The 19,531-nt window shown below is 45.0% G+C and overlaps 1 protein-coding gene across 7 annotated transcripts; it reads left to right on the forward strand.

The window, feature by feature from the left end:
* The first annotated feature begins 1,807 nt into the window (after positions 1–1,807).
* On the forward strand, positions 1,808–18,549 carry LOC134341664 (gastrula zinc finger protein XlCGF8.2DB-like). 7 transcript variants are annotated; one of them, XM_063039583.1, is made up of 3 exons: positions 1,808–1,886; positions 3,807–3,974; positions 15,952–18,549. In XM_063039583.1, exon 3 carries the CDS (start codon positions 16,179–16,181, stop codon positions 17,196–17,198), a length of 1,020 nt encoding a protein of 339 aa, XP_062895653.1. In that variant the 5' UTR covers positions 1,808–1,886; positions 3,807–3,974; positions 15,952–16,178; the 3' UTR covers positions 17,199–18,549. The 7 variants fall into 7 exon arrangements, 4 of the variants coding, with proteins under 4 accessions (XP_062895653.1, XP_062895651.1, XP_062895652.1 ...); XR_010016832.1 differs by having other exon boundaries at positions 1,825–2,042; positions 17,695–18,549; XR_010016830.1 differs by lacking the exon at positions 15,952–18,549 and adding an exon at positions 9,364–14,677 and having other exon boundaries at positions 1,825–2,042.
* The last annotated feature ends 982 nt before the right edge of the window (positions 18,550–19,531 follow it).

A 19,531-nucleotide genomic window follows, 5' to 3' on the forward strand; every position in this document is an offset into this window, starting at 1 on the left:
CCCTAAAATCCTCACTAATTTTTATCGATTAACTGTCGAAAGCATTCTTCTAGGGTGCATCGCAACCCAGTATGGAAGTTGTCCTGTCCAAGACTAGAAGAAGCTGCAGAAGGTCGTGAACACAGCTCAGCACATCACACAAACCAATCTTCCGTCTGTGGACTCACTTTACACCGCCCGCTGTTGGAGCAGTGCTGCCAGGGTAATCAAGGACACGACCCACTCAGCCAACACACTTTTCGTCCCTCTTCCCTCCGGGAGAAGGTTCAGGAGCTTGAAGACTCGTACGGCCAGATTTGGGAACAGCTTCTTTCCAACTGCTGAACGGATCCTGACCTGGATCTGGGCCGTACCCTCCAAATATCCGGACACGCCTCTCGGTTTGTTTCGCACTACCTTACTCTCCATTTTTCTATTTTCTATTTATGATTTATAATTTAAATGTTTAATATTTACTAATTTTACTATTTTAAATATTTTTAATATTTAATATTTGTAATCCAGGGAGTGGGAAGCGCAGAATCAAATATCATTGTGATGATTATACATTCTGTTATCAATTGTTTGGCGACAATAAAGTATAAAGTATAAGTACTATTCATTCAGTATCTGTGTATTGCTGGAGGACCATCAGTGATTGTCCTTGATTCCTTCTCCCACCTGGTTCCATCTGCTCATTTCTGCCCATCTTGTTCAAACTCTTTCCAGTCTCCTCACCCCACCTTCCCCCACCCCCCACCCCGCTTCAGTGATATACATCAACCATCTGGGTCAACCTCGGTCCACCCTGCATCCCACCTCCTCAGCAATCTTTCTTCTAACCTTTGTCTTCATTGTGAACTGTTATTTTGCACCTTTTGCCTCGCTGAGTTATTTCCAAAATCGTTTTCTAGAATGCCTGAGGGTTATCAGGTACCAGTTCTGTTGTACATTGGTGTGGAGGTGCTAATTATTGAACTGTGACTGGCTGACACACTGCAGCATTTTACTGGCAGCAAGGAGTACTGGGAGAGTTGGGGCTTGGGCTATAATCCTGTGATCTACATTCCAAGCATAACGGACTGTCGGGGTTTTGGCTTTGACATTGGTTAGTGCTTCTACAGATGGGGCTGGATGGTCGTCCTTCTGCAGTGAAGCAGAAGTTTCGAGCAGCTGGACATTGGTTGTGGGGAAATCCCGGATTGCACTACCCAGTGTGAGATGCGGGGGTGATGTGTGAGTCTCTCAGGGTCGGTGAGTGGCAGATTCAGCTGTGTGACTCTGTGAGGTTGTGTCCTGGGATATCAGTTTTTGATCCAGGTAAAATGGACCCTGGGATTGAGTTGCTTGGGCTCATGAGGTGCTGAGCGAGTATTTCTGGTCTGGGATCAGATGTTTGTTTCTGGAGTTCCTTTGGAAGCAATGACTGCTAATCTGAGGAGAGGATGAGCTGCTACTCCATCCTCACAGGGAGAGGCTATGAGTAAATAGGCTGTTCTATAGACCCTTGAGTTTGGCGTTCCAACTGTGTTTGGAAATCCACCCCCTTCACTGTCACTTCTCTGTCACTCCGTGGAAATCAAGCAGAATCTCAAGCTGATGGAGATCTGCACGAAAAAGTGAACATGTTTGAGGTCTGTTATGTACTCCTAGGGGGTGGACTGTCACTTTAAGATGCCGAGAGAAATGAGTCTGACTTTTGGGACACTTCTGGATTTCTACTGTCTGCAGAATTGCTCGGTTGCTATGGTGACCAGCTCGTCTTATGGTTTCTCTGCAGCGTGTTTACTTTTTTTCAAGGGCATTTACAGACACAGAGAAACATCTGCTCAGAGTCAAGTTGGATTCGGTCAATGAAAGACACCAGTGAGTGAGGTCCTGGTTTAAACTTTCAGTAGCCCAAAGGGGTGAGTTGAGATCGATCCGGAGTATTGATAATTGACTCTCACAAGTGCTGCAAATGGAAGTTTGCAGAATAGAGAGGAGAGGAAGGTTTGAAACAGAAGAAACCGAGTGACAAAGATGTCACTGTTTGGACTCTCTCTCCAAGTAGCTCGTAAGGGGTGAGTTTGAGTTCCATTCGAATGTGAAGGTGTGACTGTCACGTAGTTAATACACAGGAGTGGGTTCCCTGGTGAGGGGAAACCTGCCACGTGTGTGTTACCCTTGTCTGGGTGTGGTAGTTCACTGAAGAAAGGTACCCCTGTGGAAAATCACTGTTGGAAGTATTTCGTAAGTCACGGAAATGGATAAGTGGCTATCACGTTGTGGGTAACCTTGTGGAATCTACCGGTGTGTCGACCCTTGCCTGGGTGGTGGTTCCCTAGAACAGAGTTCCCTTTGTGATAAGCTACTATTGGTGATAATCCATACGTGGATTCTGTTTGAGTATCCTGTGACCACCACTTTGGGATGACCCGTAGCTGAATTCTGGTGTGGTACCACTTGTGTTGAAAGGATATTCGTTGAAGATCACTGACGGTGGTACTTCGTGTGTGGGGTGGAACAACTTCGGAGATAAAACCTACTCTGCTGTTGTTATCTTGTATTGTTATTGCGGGATCTGTGGAATGTCGACGCAATTGCCTTCTCACAACATTCGCCTTTTGGGTCACAAATATCTCTCATTAATTAACCTGAGCATTGAACTGAACTGTCTTACCTTCCATCGTAAGACTGTACCTTTTACCACCTAAGTTTGAAGAAGTTTGGGTTTTATATTTACACACCTGTATATATGCAGAAACTGTGCTAACCTGTTCGCTTTATCTCGTTTTTATATCACTATATTGCGTAGTTACTAATAAAAATTAGAGTTTTTTTCACAGCAGAACCAGTCTCCAGCTGTGTTCCATTCCTGCTGGTTCCTTAAACCCGTTACGGGGTACGTAAAAAGTCATTCCGACAAAACGTTATCGACCTGAATTGTAAAGTTTATTCCTTTCCCCACAGCTGTTCCTTACCTGCTGAGAGTTTGTGGTAATTCCAGTTTCTTTTTTTTTATTACTTTCACCCTGCAATGGTTTATATTTCCTGAAATGGACCTCATTTAACCTGGAAATGGAAAAAGCTCGTTCTGTGATAGTCGAACAGTAAAGAAAGCACAAATTTTCCCTGTAAATTATCCCGGTACCAATTTGTTATTCCTGGAACTGTTGCTAACAAAGTTTACAAGGATAATCTCAGGAATGATCGGCATTATGTCTGAGGAGTATTTGATGGTTCTGGACCTGTGCTCGATGGAATTCAGAGGGACGGTGGGGGTGGTGGAGGGATGTATGGTTAAGAAAACCTACCGAATGCTGAAAAGCCTGGATACAGTGGACATGGAGAGGATGTTTCCATTAGACGGAGAGTCTGTGATCTGACAGCACAGTCTCAGAATAAAGGTGCTTCCCTTTAAAACTGAGATAAGAAAATTTTGGGGTAAAAGATGTCTGATCTGTGGAATCTGTTGCCATTTGGGTATATTTGTGACAGAGATTAATATATTCATGATTGCTAAGTAGCTTCAGGGTTACAGGAGGAAGGCAGGAATATGGTGTTGGAATAAAACTCAGCCATGGTTGAGTGGTGGGGCAGACCAGATGGATCGAATCACCTAATTCTGTTCCTGTGTCTGATGTCTTACCATGTCTGAATGATGGCTCCTTCTTATCCCATATCGTTTTGTGACGTGTGAGGGACAATAAAAGATTGTTCATTGAGATAATTATACTTGCCTTCAACATTTAAATTTCAGTGAGTTTTGTTCTTAGCAACATTAAGCAGAAACGTTTGGTTCTCCTTTCTATTGTTAATGTGCTTCATTATCTTTCATGTTAAAGTTAGACCTGTAGTGAGAGATTTAATGGAAGAAAAACCCCAACTGGAAGCAAACCACGACTGAAGACGAGGGAACAGCAACAAGTGAATCAGCCCGAGGATTGAGAGCATCAACTGGAGAGAACCCATCTGACTCGGAGATTCCAGTGATTCAGTCAGGGGAAAGTTTGGTGAGTCTCATTTACTCAAACACTGGTCCTTTAGACATTACATACCTGTACAAAGGAAGGTAGGAATGTCCCCAGAAGAACCAGTTATGCCTCTGGCAGATCTAGTTCCAATCTCTCCAGGTCTGGTAATGTGCTTCCAGCAGCCCAGCCCTTTAAAACCACTCCCATTCTGTGGAAGTCGAATCCAGATAAAGTCACTCAGAGACCATATAAGTACAAACTCTTTATTCGAAGCACCCAGGACTTACTCAGTTAGTCACTCAAACAGGAACAGTCTATGATTGTTCCCGCCCAATCCACTAAATGACAGAATGTCAATTCCCCTTACACCACAGATATATCTGTCCAGATAACACCCCCACCCCCACCCCCACCGCCACAACAAGACAGGCTGGAGCCAAAGTAATTTACTACATGACAGACCCTAAAGACAAATTACAAAATATTCATCATGGCTTAAACACAGAGAACAGACTGAAGCTGTCCTATCTCTACGCATGAGTGCACAAGGAGATAAGCATCCTGAAACCCCAGCTAGCGACCCTCAAGAAGAAATATGGCTCAGCGTGGCTTAGCACATCTGTTGATCATCAGCAGTTTCTTTCAGAAAAACAGGCTGCTATTGTTTAATGAAGTGTTAACCCTTTCACATACTTTATCATTCTCTCCTTTTGATCATTACGTGATCAACAAAGCAGTATTTTTTTTTTACAGAAAAAGCAACCGAGTACAGCATTGACTTATCAGTCGGTAAAAATAGCGTATCGTACCCCGCATATTACCAAACAGGCCTTCGAAGACCACCATTTCGACCCTTCGGTGAACCCGTGTAAATCCTGCCCTACTCTCTTGATGCTGTCAGTCTCCTTGGCAGTGTGCTCGGAGAGGGATGTAATGTTAGTAGAGTCATCAGGGATATAGGTACAGCATTCTGTGTCAATAATAGCACAAGTTCCCCCTTTATCAGCCAGGATAAGATCTAAAGCCATACGATCCTGTTGGACTGTTTGCCAGATTGCAATCATTTCAGTGGATATTTCTGTTACTTGGGCCTGTGTTTCTGTCAGGGCCCCTGCGGTATTGCGGCCAGCTCCTCAAGTGTTGTAGCCAAATTGATTATCTCTCGTGAATTCCTGGCTACTCCATAGGAGAGAAAAGCGATCATCCAAAATCGCTCAGTCTCAGTTATTCCTCTCCGCTGCTGGGCACCTGCAAGTATGGCCAGGATGCATGTTTCCCAGTATAGGAAGTTCCGTTTGGTGGGAGCCTGAGATACCATCCCTCAACACACTGACAGCCACAGTCATCTGTGACTGGACCACAATTCCACACCTCACTTCCCTGGGTGTTATTTGAGAAAGCCCAGGCTGAGAGTTCCTCACTCTGGTTCAGCGGGATTACTGACATTGGAATCATAGTTTTACCATGCTGCGGAATTTCGGCACAGTCCCAGCAGGCCCCTAGTTCTATCTGTTTGGCATAGGTGTGACAGAGAGACAGAAAGGTGTTAACATGGGGGCCACCAGATTCTGGGGTGAGCTCTCTCAAAGACATAAACAAGAACACCACTATCAACCAAAACATTCTCCTTTAGTCCAAGTGAGTCCTTCCGCTCAGTTCCTTCAATAACACGTTTATTTTCTGTTCGATGTATCCACCGAGATTGCCCCTTCAGTTTCACAGCTTTGTGAGTGATGAGTAAAACCTGATGTGGTCCTCTCCACCGAGGTCCGAGTTTTCCTCAATCCCAGTTCTTTATCAGGACAAAATCCCCAGGTTCTATAGTGGGATAGTTCTGGTGAGACCACACTTGGAGTACTGTGTCCATTTCTGGTCGCCCTACTATAGGAAGGATGTGGAAGCATTGGAAAGGGTACAGAGGCGATTTACCAGGATGCTGCCTGGTTTAGAAAGTATGCATTATGATCAGAGATTAAGGGAGCTAGGGCTTTACTCTTTGGAGAGAAGGAGAATGAGAGGAGACATGATATAAGTATACAAGATACTAAGAGGAACAGATAGAGTGGACAGCTAGCGCCTCTTCCCCGGGGCACCAGTGTGCAGTACAAGAGGACATGGCTTTAAGGTAAGGGGTGGGAAGTTCAAGGGGGATATTAGAGGAAGGTTTTTTACTCAGAGTGTGGTTGGTGCGTGGAATGCACTGCCTTAGTCAGTGGTGGAGGCAGATACACTAGTGAAATTGAAGAGACTACTAGACAGGTATATGGAGGAATTTAAGGTGAGGGGTTATATGAGAGGCAGGGTTTAAGGGTCGGCACAACATCGTGGGGCGAAGGGCCTGTACTGTGCTGTACTATTCTATGTTCTATGTTCTATAGTCACTCCTCTCTGCCGGGTACTTCTCTTCCTTGTAAGTCTGTCATACCTGTGAATGTAATGCTTCGAAAATTTTGGTTAGTTGACATATATATTTCCGCATCTCTTCCCATAGGGTATGCATATCCAATTCTGCTGGTAGACTTTCTGGGAGCAATGGTACACAAGGTCTTGGTCCCCAGAGTGTCCTCATGGGCCGTACATAAATGATTTCAGCTGGTGACAACCCTGATTTCCCCTGTTGGGTAACTCTCATGTGGAATAGGGCTAACGGTAGGACCTTCAACCAAGTGAGTCCAGTCTCTGCTGTTAGTTTGGCCAGTTTACTCTTCAGAGTGCCATTGGTATTGGCATTGGTATTGCCATTGATTTGTTTTTTCAATTCTGCCTTCCATTTCCGCCCATCATCAGCTGACAGAATCATGCAGCAGAGGCCGAATAAATCCTGCGGGGTCGCATTAAACATTTGTATAGTACTGCGGACATACAGAGCAAACTGTGCTGGTTTTTCTGTTCTATCTGGGGTCTGATTCAAGATCATTATCATTTCTTGAGGCTTCCAGGGTGCATACACAGGAATCACTGAGGGCTGTCCCTCCTCCTTCTCATGTATTGGACAGCGTTCGGGTGGGCATTTGTCTTCATGGAGGCATTACTTCTGGGTTTTTATTGGATTCTTCCCTCCCTGTCTCGGAATAATCCTCAACTTACCTCTAATCCTTACCTTTGTGGATCTCAGGGCACTGTTTTACCCGGCCCACTCTTGAACACGGTCATTGTCCTCAAACAGGGTCGGTTTTCAGACGTGGGTTCGGGATCACTTGTTTCCCTATCAGGGCGAACTTTAGACTGACTTTCCTGCCCTTCTCTCCTATCTCGGCCTTGGTTTGCTTACGTTGTTTTTCCTGTTCTCGTTTACGGTGCCCATCCACCCGTTCACACTCCACTTTCAGCATCTCCCAAACTTTGGCGTTCCTTCTGCAGTACATACCTCGATCCATTTGTCACATGCATTATTCTTCCAACTTGCTAATAATATACTGTTCCACTTTACATCTGCCTTTTCCTTCCATTCCCTTTTCAACAATTTCCACTTCTTTCCACAGTTCTTTTTCCATATCAAATTTACTGCTTGTTCCCATGAGGTAATATCCCACCACAGTCTGCTTGGCACTATCTACACTGGGATCATGTTCGTGACTCCAAATTTTGGCGAGTCGGGTAAAGGAAAACCCCAAGGCATTTTTCAATTACGTGAAGTAAAAAAAGGATGACAGGAGTGAAGGTAGGACCGATTGGAGATAAAGGTTGGAAGATGTGCCTGGAGGCTGTGGAGGTGAGCGAGATCCTCAATGAATACTTCCGTTCGGTATTCACCAATGAGAGGGAACTTGATGATGGTGAGGACAATATGAGTGAGGTTGATGTTCTGGAGCATGTTGATATTAAGGGAGAGGAGGTGTTGGAGTTGTTAAAATACATTAGGACGGATAAGTCCCCGGGGCCTGACGGAATATTCCCCAGGCTGTTCCATGAGGCGAGGGAAGAGATTGCTGAGCCTCTGGCTAGGATCTTTATGTCCTCGTTGGTCCCGGAGAATTGGAGGAAGGCGAATGTTGTCCCCTTATTCAAAAATGTAGCAGGGATAGTCTGGGTAATTATAGACTAGTGAGCCTTACGTCTGTGGTGGGAAAGTTGTTGGAAAAGATCAGCATGGCTTTGTGAAGGGCAGATCGTGTCTAACAAGACTGATAGAGTTTTTTGAGGAGGTAACCAGGCATATAGATGAGGGTAGTGCAGTGGATGTGATCTATATGGATTTTACTAAGGCATTTGACAAGGTTCCACATGGGAGGCTTATTCAGAAAGTTAGTAGGCATGGGATCCAGGGAAGTTTGGCCAGGTGGATTCAGAATTGCCTTACCTGCAGAAGGCAGAGGGTCGTGGTGGAGGGAGTACATTCAGATTGGAGGACCGTGACTAGTGGTGTCCCACAAGGATCTGTTCTGGGACCTCTACTTTTCGTGATTTTTTTTATTAAGACCTGGATGTGGGGGTAGAAGGGTGGGTTGGCAAGTTTGCAGACGACACAAAGGTTGGTGGTGTTGTAGATAGTGTAGAGGATTGTCAAGGATTGCAGAGAGACATTGATAGGATGCATAAGTCGGCTGAGAAGTGGCAAATGGAGTTCAACCCGGAGAAGTGTGAGGTGGTACACTTTGGAAGGAAAAACTCCAATGCAGAGTACAAAGTAAATGGCAGGATACCTGGTAGTGTGGAGGAGCAGAGGGATCTGGGGGTATATGTCCACAGATCCCTGAAAGTTGCCTCACAGGTGGATAGGGTAGTTAAGAAAACTTATGGGGTGTTAGCTTTCATAAGTGGAGGGATAGAGTTTAAGAGTCGCAATGTAATGATGCAGCTCTTTAAAGCTCTGGTTAGGCCACACTTGGAGTGCTGTGTCCAGTTCTGGTCGCCTCACTACAGGAAAGATGTGAAAGCATTGGGAAGGGTACAGAGGAGATTTACCAGGATGCTGCCTGGTTTAGAGAGTATGCATTATGATCAGAGATTAAGTGAGCTAGGGCTTTACTCTTTGGAGAGAAGGAGGATGAGAGGAGAGATGATGGAGGTGTACAAGATATTAAGAGCAATAGATGGAGTGGATAGCCAGCACCCCTTCCCCAGGGCACCACTGCTCAATACAAGAGGCCATGTCTTTAAGGTAGGGGGTGGGAAGTTCAGCGGGGATATTAGAGGAAGGTTTTTCACTCAGAGAGTGGTTAATGCATGGAATGCACTACCTAAGTAAGTGGTGGAGGCAGATACACCAATGAAGATTAAGAGACTACTAGACAGGTATACGGAGGAATTTAAGGTGGGGACTTATATGGGAGGCACGGTTTGAGGGTAGGCACAACATTGTGGGCTGATGGGCCTGTACTGTGCTGACTATTCTATGTTCTATGTTCTATGTTAAAGTTGAATCTGATTACAACTCGGGAGACCAGCTTGTTATCGTCATCACAGTTTATTGCACTTTCTCCTGCAGGAGTTGGAGACCCAGTTATCAAAGGGAAGGCATGTGGGCACTGCCACCATCTGACAAGTGGACTGACTTAGTCGGGTTACAGCCGTATATGTGTACATAGGATGCCCCATACATGACTATTGGATGATGTTATTAAAACTGTTACGCCCACCAAGTCTGTTGGTGCAAAACTTAATTAATTAGATAAGAGAGTTGGCTAAGTCAAGGTTTTAGTTACAGATGGATGTACTTTATCAGTCATTCCCTTTGCAAGGCCCTGATTTACTTACAGACAGATGTTCATTCCTGTTCTTAACTGTGAGTCCTCCCTTTACTGAAACGACGGTACAATGTATAATGTTATCAACTAATGAGGGTACAATGTATAATGTTATCAGCTCTCAGTGTGTCTCTCTGCAAGCCGCAGAGAACTGGTAATGAGCCTGTCTAAGCTAACCGCTGAAGACAGAGTTTACTTCAGTTCAAAAATTCCTATTCAGTCCCAATTATTCTTTTAGCCAGGTTACATAGGTTGAAAATGATTTTATAAAATATGTTCTCAATTCCTCAGGAGGGATCAGGTGAAATATTTATGTACAAAACAGAAACTGGTGTTATCTGTGTGTACTGTAGTGATGCAAAAGTTGCTGTAGAATTTACAAGTGGGAAGAAGTGGAGTGATACTTGGAAATTTGACGTTTTGCAGCGTAATTTAGCAAGCAAACCACACATGGACAATGTGCAAAAGCTCTGTTGAGAAAATCCTTCATTACTCATTACAGGCCTGCAACATAGGTTGTGTGAGAGTGCAGATGAACTCGATCGAACCCAGAGGAGATCAAAGTTCTTATCGACAGTAATTTGCTAGCTGTTAAAATGAATACCTCTCTATATAAAATTCACTGTGCCCATTTTGTCACTGGGTTAAAAATATGCACAGTACAAGGTTTATATGTACACTGGATATTACTAATAAGAGGGGACAAAACCCCAAGGGAGGGAGGAGAAGATGGCGGCGAGACGCAGCGCGCGTGGCCTCTCCGGTGAATGGTATCGGTGTTTGTAAGTAGGATGCCATGCGCAATTCTGATTTGATGGAGACAGACGTGAGAAGCACAGAGGAACATCTGGAGAAACTTCTGAAATGCCCGGTTCATTACCGCTGCTACTGTGCGATCGAGAATCTCCGGAGGGGAAGACCCCAAATCCTCGGCTTTGCCTGTTTCTGGCGGCCGGGGCTGGGGTCGAAGCGTTCGGCAGAGATGTTGCTCGGTGCTCAGTGTCGGAGGGTTGGTCGGAGGCTCGAAGTTTTCGGATGGACTCAGAGTCGGACTGTGGTCGGATGCTGCCAGGATGCTGCATTACTGGAAGCTCATGGCAGGGAGAGTTTTCTTCCTTCTACCGTCTGCGTGAGATGATGGGACTTTCGAGAGACTTTGAGACTTTTTTTTTACCGTGCCCATGGTCTGTTCTTTATCAAGTTACGGTATTGCTTTGCACTGTTGTAACTATATGTTTTTAATTATGTGTTTTTTTTGTCAGTTTTTCAGTCTTGGTCTGTCCTGTGTTTCTGTGATAACACACTGGAGGAACATTTTATCATTTCTTAATGCATGCATTACTAAATGACAATAAAAGAGGACTGCGTGTTCTCATAATCTAATCTAATCTAACATTGGTGGGACGGTGGGGAGACCTCCAGTGTCCCTGATGCCCTCACCTACAAGATGTGCATCCAGCTGCAGCTTGTAACCTTGCACTTTAAGGAGTTGGAACTTGAAATGGACGAATTCCGGATCATCCAGGGGATGGAGGGGGTGATAGATATGACATGAAGAGAGGTGAGTTACACCCAAGGTGCAGGACACAGGAAACTGGGTGAGAGTCAGCAAGGGAAATGAGATTAAATATTGATCGCAGAGTACTCTTGTGGCAATCCCACACTACAACAGCTACACCACTTTAGAAAATGTTGGCGGGGGGATTACCTGGCAGAGGAAAGTCAAAGGGGTGAAAGGGGATTCATTAGTTACGGGAACATAACAAAAGAGGACTAATATCCTAGTGGTAAGGCTTGCTAGTGCTAGTGTGGCGGGAGAGGGTGATGTGGTTAAAATAATTTGCAGGGGGAATGGGAGCCAGACTGACAGAACAGATAGTGGAGAGGGTGATATGAATTGAATTGACTTTATTACATACATCCTTCATATACATGAGAAGTAGAAATATTTAAGCAACGTCTCTGTCTAAATGTGGAATGTGTAATTTATTATAAATAGTTTGTACATAGAACAGTCAATATAACACAGAAATGCAGTTCTATCAGCATGAATTAATCAGTCTGATGGCCTGGTAGAAGATGATGTCCTAGAGCCTGTTGGTCCTTTTGCTGTGGTACCGTTTCCTGGATGGTAGCAGCAGGAACAGTTTGTGGTTGTGGTGAATTGGGTCCCCAATATCCTTTTGGCCCTTTTTACACACCTGTCTCTGTAAATGTCCTGAATAGTGGGAAGTTCACATTTACAGATATGCTGGGCTGTCCGCACCACTCTCTGCAGGCTCCTGCAATTAGGGGAAGTGCAGTTCCCATACCAGGCAGTGATGCAGCCAGTCAGGATGCTCCCAATTGTGTCCCTGTAGAAAGTTCTTTGGATTTGGGGCCCCATCCCAAACTTCTTCAGACACCTGAGGTGAAAAAGGAGTTGTTGTGCTTTTTCACAACACAGCTGGTATGCACCGACCACGTGAGGTCCACGGTGATGTTTATGCCGAGGAACTTAAATCTGTTCACCCTCTCAACCCCAGATCCATTGATGTCAATAGGGGTTAGCCTGTCTCCATTCCTCCTGTCGTCCACAATCAGCTCCTTTGTTTTTGTGACAATGAGGGAGAGTTTATTTTCTTGACACCAGTCAGATGTTGTTCAGACCTCAGATCGAGTCAGCAATCAAATGTTTGAGCATGGTGCGATGAATGTGCTGAGCTGTGTATATCACAATGCAAGAAGCATCGTAGGAAAGCCAGATGAGCTCAGGACAGGGAATTATGATATTGTAGCCATTATTGGGACTTGGTTGCACCCAACGGTCTGAGGGATTTAGAGAAATAATTTTGTAGAAAGATCACGGACCGTGCCAAGAAATAAAGGTTGATTCAGTAAGTGATTTAATTTTCCATATGTTGACTGGGACTCCCGTACTGTAAAAGGACTAGATCGGGTAGAGTTTGTCAATTGTGTCCTTAATCAGTACGTAGAATTCCCGACGTAGAAGTGTGCAATAAACTGTTGGGATCTGGTGACAGAAATTACACAGATCCCTGAAGGTTGCCTCACAGGTGGAGAGGGTAGTTAAGAAAGCTTATGGGGTGTTAGCTTTCATAAGTCGAAGGATAGAGTTTAAGAGTCGCGATGCAATGGTGCAGCTCTATAAAACTCTGGTTAAGACACACTTGGAGTATTGTGTCCAGTTCTGGTCACCTCACTATAGGGAGGATGTGAAAGCATTGGAAAGGGTACAGAGGAGATTTACCAGGATGCTGCCTCGTTTAGAGAGTATGCATTATGATCAGAGATTAAGGGAGCTAGGGCATTACACTCTGGAGAGAAGGAGAATGAAAGGAGACATGATAGAGGTATACAAGATTTTAAGAGGAACAGATAGAGTGGATAGCCAGCGCCTCTTCCCCAGGGCACCACTGCTCAATGCAAGAGGACATGGCTTTAAGATAAGGGGTGGGAAGTTCAAGGGGGATATTAGAGGAAGGTTTTTTACTCAGAGAGTGGTTGGTGCGTGGAATGTACTGCCTGGGTCATTGGTGGAGGCAGATACACTAGTGAAATTTAAGAGACTAGTAGACAGGTGTATGGAGGAATTTAAGGTGGGGGTGGGGTTATATGGGAGGCAGGGTTTAAGGGTCAGCATAACATTGTGGGCCCAAGAGCCTGTACTGTGCTATACTGTTCTATTTTCTATGTTCTATAATGGCATGAGATTCAAAGTAAATATGGAAAAAGGGAGGTCTGGACCATTGGTTGTGATTCTAAATTGGAGAAAGGTTAAATTTGATGGTATCAGAAAGGATCTGACACTTGTGGTTTGGGACAGGCTGTTCTCTGACAAAGGAGAACTTGGTCAGCGGGAGGCCTTCAGAAGTGAAATTTTGAGGGTGTCTAGTTTGTATGTGCCTGCCAAAATAAAAGTTGAAAGTTAACTGGTGCAGGGTATCTTGGTTTTCAAGAGATATTGAGACTCTGGATATTTTGCTCCTCTAAATGCCTCAGACTGTTGAATGCGACCAAGACTCATTAATGCTACAATATCATGATTCCACGCTCTGAGATCATCTGACTTTTTTTTTTCAGTCATCTTCTGTTGGTTTAAAAATGCTTTCCAATAGATTTTGCTCTTTTGTTTGCCCTCTCTTTGGCTTTTATGTTGGCTTTGGCTTCTCATTTCAGCCACGGTTGTGTCCTCCTGCCTTTCCAATGCTTCCACTTCTTTGGGATGTATCGATCACTCAGCTCCCAAATTGCTCCCAGAAACTCCAGCCATTGCTGCTCCGTTGTCACTCCGACCGTTTCCCTTCCAAACAAGTCTGGCCAGCTTCTCTGTCATAGAAACATGGAGAAGTTCAGTAAGGAAACAGGCCATTTGGCCCATCTAGTCAATGCGAAAAAAAACATTTAAGCTATCTAATGCACCAATCTGCATCGTGACCATCAACCTCCATACCCCTACCATCCAGACCCCCATCTGAACTTCTTTGAAACGGTGAAGCTGAGTTCATATTCACCGCTTGTGCTGGCATCTCATTCCACACTCTCATGACCATTGCAGTGAAGAGTTTATCCACATGTTCCCGTTAAATTTTCACCTTCTCCACTTACCCATGACTTCTGGTTGTCATCTCACCCAACCTCAGTGGAAAAAGCTGCTTGCATTTACCCTGTCTATACCCTGATAATTTAGTATACTTCTAGCAAATCCTCAAAGCAATTTCCTTGTACATGTTTAGAGTCTTTTTTTTTAGATGTATAAGATGATGAGGGGCATTGATCGTGTGGATAGCCAGAGGTTTTCTCCCAGGGCTGAAATGGCTAACACGAGGGGGCATAGTTTTAAGGTGCTTGGAAAGAGATATCGAGGGGATGGCAGGGGTAAGTTTTTTACACCGAGAGTGGTAGGTGCGTCGAATGCCCTGTCAGCTATTTGTGTGAGAGTGTTTCAGTAACTGTGGGGCCAGGAACCCATGCAGCTCAGTGGGAACAGGGAATAATACCAATGGAGAGAGTCAGACTGCGCCAGGTCACAGATTGGAGATGGCAGAAATGCCCCATTCTTATAGAGACAGGAAGAGCATCAGAGAACTTGATGGTCATTCCAGATACCAGCACTGTGTCCAGTTAGGAGGTTTCTCTCTCCAACTTGCATTGAACTTCACTGTAACAGTGTGATGTCAGATCACACCTTGACAACTCAAGTGATATCAGCTGAAATGTTGTCCTACACCCATTGATGGATTTTGTAAATGTTTTTACAGGTTACAAATGACAAGAAATTTATCTACGGGAATCTCGAACACAACATGGATAATGAAATAGGCTTTCAAAGCTTGAAGAGAGATTTAGGCCAGTTAGAAGAGTGGGCTGAAAGATGGCAGATGGAGTTTAATGCTGAAAAATGTGAGGTGCTACATTTTGGTAGGACTAATCAAAATAGGACATACATGGTAAATGGTAGGGCATTGAAGAATGCTATAGAACAGAGGGATCCAGGAAAAATGGTGCATAGTTCCCAGAAGGTGGAATCTCATGTGGATAGGGTGGTGAAGAAAGCTTTTGGTATGCTGACCTTTATTAATCAGAGCATTGAGTATAGGAGTTGGGATGTAATGTTGAAATTGTATAAGGCCAAATTTGGAGTATTGTGTACAGTTCTGTTCACCGAATTATAGGAAAGATGTCAATAAAATTGAGAGAGTACAGAGGAGATTTACTAAAATGTTGCCTGGGTTTCATCTCGTAAGTTACAGAGAAAGGTTGAACAGGTTAGGTCTTTATTCTTTGGAGCGTAGAAGATTGAGCGGGGGCTTGATAGAGGTATTTAAAATTATGAGGGAGATAGATAGAGTTGACGTGGATAGGCTTTTTTCCATTGAGAATGGGGGAGATTCAAGCAAGAGGACATGAGTTGAGAGTTAAAGGGCAAAAGTTTAGGGGTAACATGAGAGGGAGCTTCTTTTCGCAGAGAGTGGTAGCTGTGTGGAACGAGGTTCCAGCATAAGTGGTTGAGGCAGGATCGATGTTGTCGTTTAAAGTTAAATTGGATATATATATGGACAGGAAAGGAATGGAGGGTTATAGATTGGATGCAGGTCGGTGGGATTAGGTGAGAGTAAGAGTTCGGCACGGACTAGAAGGGCCGAGATGGCCTGTTTCCGTGCTGTAATTATTATATGGTTATATGGTTAACATGTCAGTTTTGCTGTCCCTGTCCAGATATTTAAGAAGTAGAACATGGGATTCACTCAATCATCCTTCCTGCTCAGACTGTGGGGGGGCATTCACTCGATCATCTGACTGACTGGCAAATCTGTCATTTTACACAGGGGAGAGGCCGTTCTTCTGCTCAGGCAGAAGGGGTAGATTCACTCGGTCATCTCAACTGAAGGTACATCAGCAAGTTCACACTGGGGCAAGGCCATTCACCTGTTCTGTGTGTGAGAAGGGATTCAGCCGGTCTTCCCACCTGTGGACACACCAGTCAGTTCACACTGGGCAGAGGCTGGTCACTTGCTGAATTTGTGGGGAAGAATTCATTCAGTCATCTGACCTAATGGCTCACCAGCGTGTTCACACTGGAGACCGGCTGTTCACCTGCTCGGACTGTGGGAAGGGATTCATGAAATCATATCAACTGAAGGTACATCAGCGAGTTCACACCGGAGGGAGACCATTCACCTGCCCAGACTGTGGGAAAGGATTCACTTTACTATCTCAACTGCAAACACACCAGTCAGTTCACACCGGGGAGAGACCGTTCACCTGCTCAATCTGTGGGAAGACATTCACCCAGTCATCCCACCTACAGAGACACCAGTCAATTCACACTGGGGAGAGGCCGTTCACCTGCTCAGTCTGTGGGAAGACATTCACTCAGTCATCCCACCTACAGAGACACCAGTCAATTCACACAGGGGAGAAGCCGTTCATCTGTCCAGACTGTGGGAAGGGATTCAGTCAGGCAGCTAACCTACTGATACACCAGCGAGTTCACACTGGGGAGAAGCCATTCACCTGCCCAGACTGTGGGAAGGAATTCACTCAGATAGCTAACCTACTGAAACACAAGCGAGTTCACACTGGAGAGAGGCCTTACACCTGCTCAGACTGTGGGAAGAGATTCACTCAATCATCCAGCCTACTAATACACCAGCGATTTCATACTGGGGACAGGCCGTTCACCTGCTCAGTCTGTGGGAAGGGATTCCATCGACCAGCCGACCTTTATAGACACCACCAATTTCACACAGGGGAGAAGCCGTTCACCTGCTCAGTCTGTGGGAAAGGATTCACTTTACTATCTCAACTACAGACACACCAGTCAGTTCACACAGGAGAGAGCCCGTTCACTTGCTCAGTCTGTGGAAAGACATTCATCCAGTCATCCCGCCTACAGAGACACTGGTCAGTTCACACAGGGGAGAGGCCGTTCACCTGCTCAATCTGTGGGAAGACATTCACCCGGTCATCCCATCTTCAGAGACACCGGGCAATTCACACAGATAGAAGCCGTTCACCTGATCAGACTGTGGGAAGAGATTCTCAGCCAAATCAACCAAATGTGCATCATTGAGTTCACATTGGGGAGAGGCGGTTCACCTTCTGTGAATGTGGGAAGGGATTCACTCAGTAATCTAACCTTGTGACACACTACTGGGTTCAGACTGGGCAGAAAGTTTCAATAAGCTGCAAGCTGGATATTTGTCCATCACCGTTGCTGATGCAATTTCGAGAGTGACTATCGGTGCTGAACTCTGCAATTATTACTGCTGCTCACCACACCCAGTTCTGCACCCTGGTCACTGGGCATGGGGGGAGTTTCTTCTGCTGCACATTCACCTTTAATGGGACTGGAGTTTAATAATCCGGATCTGAGACAAATAAATCAGTTTATTTTAAACTCTGTCTCTGGTACTGAGTGAATTGATGTAAGGGGGTTTCGTCTTTTATGTTACTGCGGAGGCTAATTAAAATGGCTTCTTTGTTATGTTATAATCGGAAATGCTTCTATGTTATGTTATGTTAAATGCTGAGAAAGTCTATCTGGACATTTGCTTGGGTTAATACAGACAGCAGGGTGCAAGTCTCCTCTCTCCACGCCACCGACGTTGTCCAAGGGAAGGGCATTAGGACACATACAGCTTGGCACCGGTGTCGTCGCAGAGCAATGTGTGGTTCAGTGCCTTGCTCATGGACACACACACGCTGCCTCAGCCAAGGCTCGAACCAGCGACCTTCAGATCACGAGACGAACGCCTTAACCACTTGGCCACGCGCCAGCAGACTTACCCTATACAACCCACAAAATATTGAACACCTTGATCAAATCTCCCGTCATTCTCCTACGATCCAGGGAATGAAGTGATAACCTATTCAAGCTATCATAACTCTGTCCTTACGTACCGTTTTTTTAATGTTAAATTTAAAATGGCTTCTTTGTTATGTTACACTGGAAATGCTTCTTTGTTATGTTAAACGCTGAGAAAGTCCTTCCCGCTAGTAGTTTGTTTTGTATTATTTATTGGTATGAGGACAAATGAACCAATTGGGATAGATGTTATCATTTGGGTGTATCTGGAAGATTTGTATGCGCGGGGTTTTGGGACAGAAGTCAAGAGAGAGAGAGGCAGAGAATGGACCAGGTGCTGTGAGTCCGCTAACGGGGTCAGACCCCGAGCGGGGCTTTCGGCGAGGAGGGGAGACGGAGACGGACTCATGCGGAGCGTCTGGTCGACCACCGGTGTTGGTCCCAGGCGGCCAGTCGAGGCGGTCCGAGTGGTCGCTGGGTGAAGAAGAAGGGTCCAGAGGTCCAACTGTTTGTGCACGAAGAGATTGAACTTTCATAAGTGTGGCGCCTTTTATTTTCCTTTTATATTTTATTCTCTATTAATTATATAGTTCCAGTAATATCTATAAACTGTAAATCATTTAATCGTATCTGGTGTATTGTCTGTTATTTGGGCGGGGTGGGGTACATCACACTGCATCCACACAAACTAATTACACAGTTTGCTGGGGCCGAGGGCTGTTTCCCTAGATGACAGCGAGCCGAGCGACCCTGAGGCTGGCCAGGGTGGCTACCTTTATAACACACCTAGTATACAGTAGAGAGTCAACTCAGGACGGCTGGACCCTGCCAGTGATAATGTTCCTTGACAGTTTGTTTAAATCCTTCCCTGTTGTTCATCTCTCGCTGTCCCTGTGGTGATAGATTCCAATCAGTCACCACTCTGTGGGTGAAGAGGTTTCCCTTGAATTTTCTGCAGACTGAAGAAGTCGAGCTGACTGCAGTTCTGTCTGAGATATTCTTTAATCTCTGGGCTGAGGAAGAATGAAGTTGGTCGTTAACTTCCTTATTGACGGCTCATTTCCACATTGTGGGTCATTTTCCCTGCTTCTAAAGGCTTGTTAGAAAACACCACTGTCCTTTAAAGACTGAAAGCAGATTGCGAAGCCATCAGTTGGATATTCAATGGAGCAGGGTCAGAAACCAAAGGCGGGTCTGAACAGGGCAGAGTTTGGGGCTCTGGGCGATGGTCGGGGTAAGAACGTATGATGAGGAGAAGGGAATCAGCAGCGGGTCGTGGCAACGAATGACAGAGTAGCAACATTTGGAAGCTGATTGACAGATAAAATAATTTGTTTGTCTGACTGATGACGCAAATAATACCTGTTGTGAGGTGCTTCATGTTTCGAGGAATCAGGTGTGTTGGGATGGTTATATCTATTGAGGGAGTAGTTCCTTCTTGTTTATCCTGTAATATTATATCCGAATGGTTATTATGGTTTGTCCTATCTGAAATAATGTATTGATTATCATACTAGATTGAATACAGTGTAGGGAACTGTATAGTCAGGCACTTTGGGAAAAGAAATAAAAGTGGCAGATATAATACAGTGTAGGGA

Source organism: Mobula hypostoma, unplaced genomic scaffold, assembly GCF_963921235.1.
Source record: "Mobula hypostoma unplaced genomic scaffold, sMobHyp1.1 scaffold_36, whole genome shotgun sequence".
Lineage (NCBI taxonomy): Eukaryota > Metazoa > Chordata > Chondrichthyes > Myliobatiformes > Myliobatidae > Mobula > Mobula hypostoma.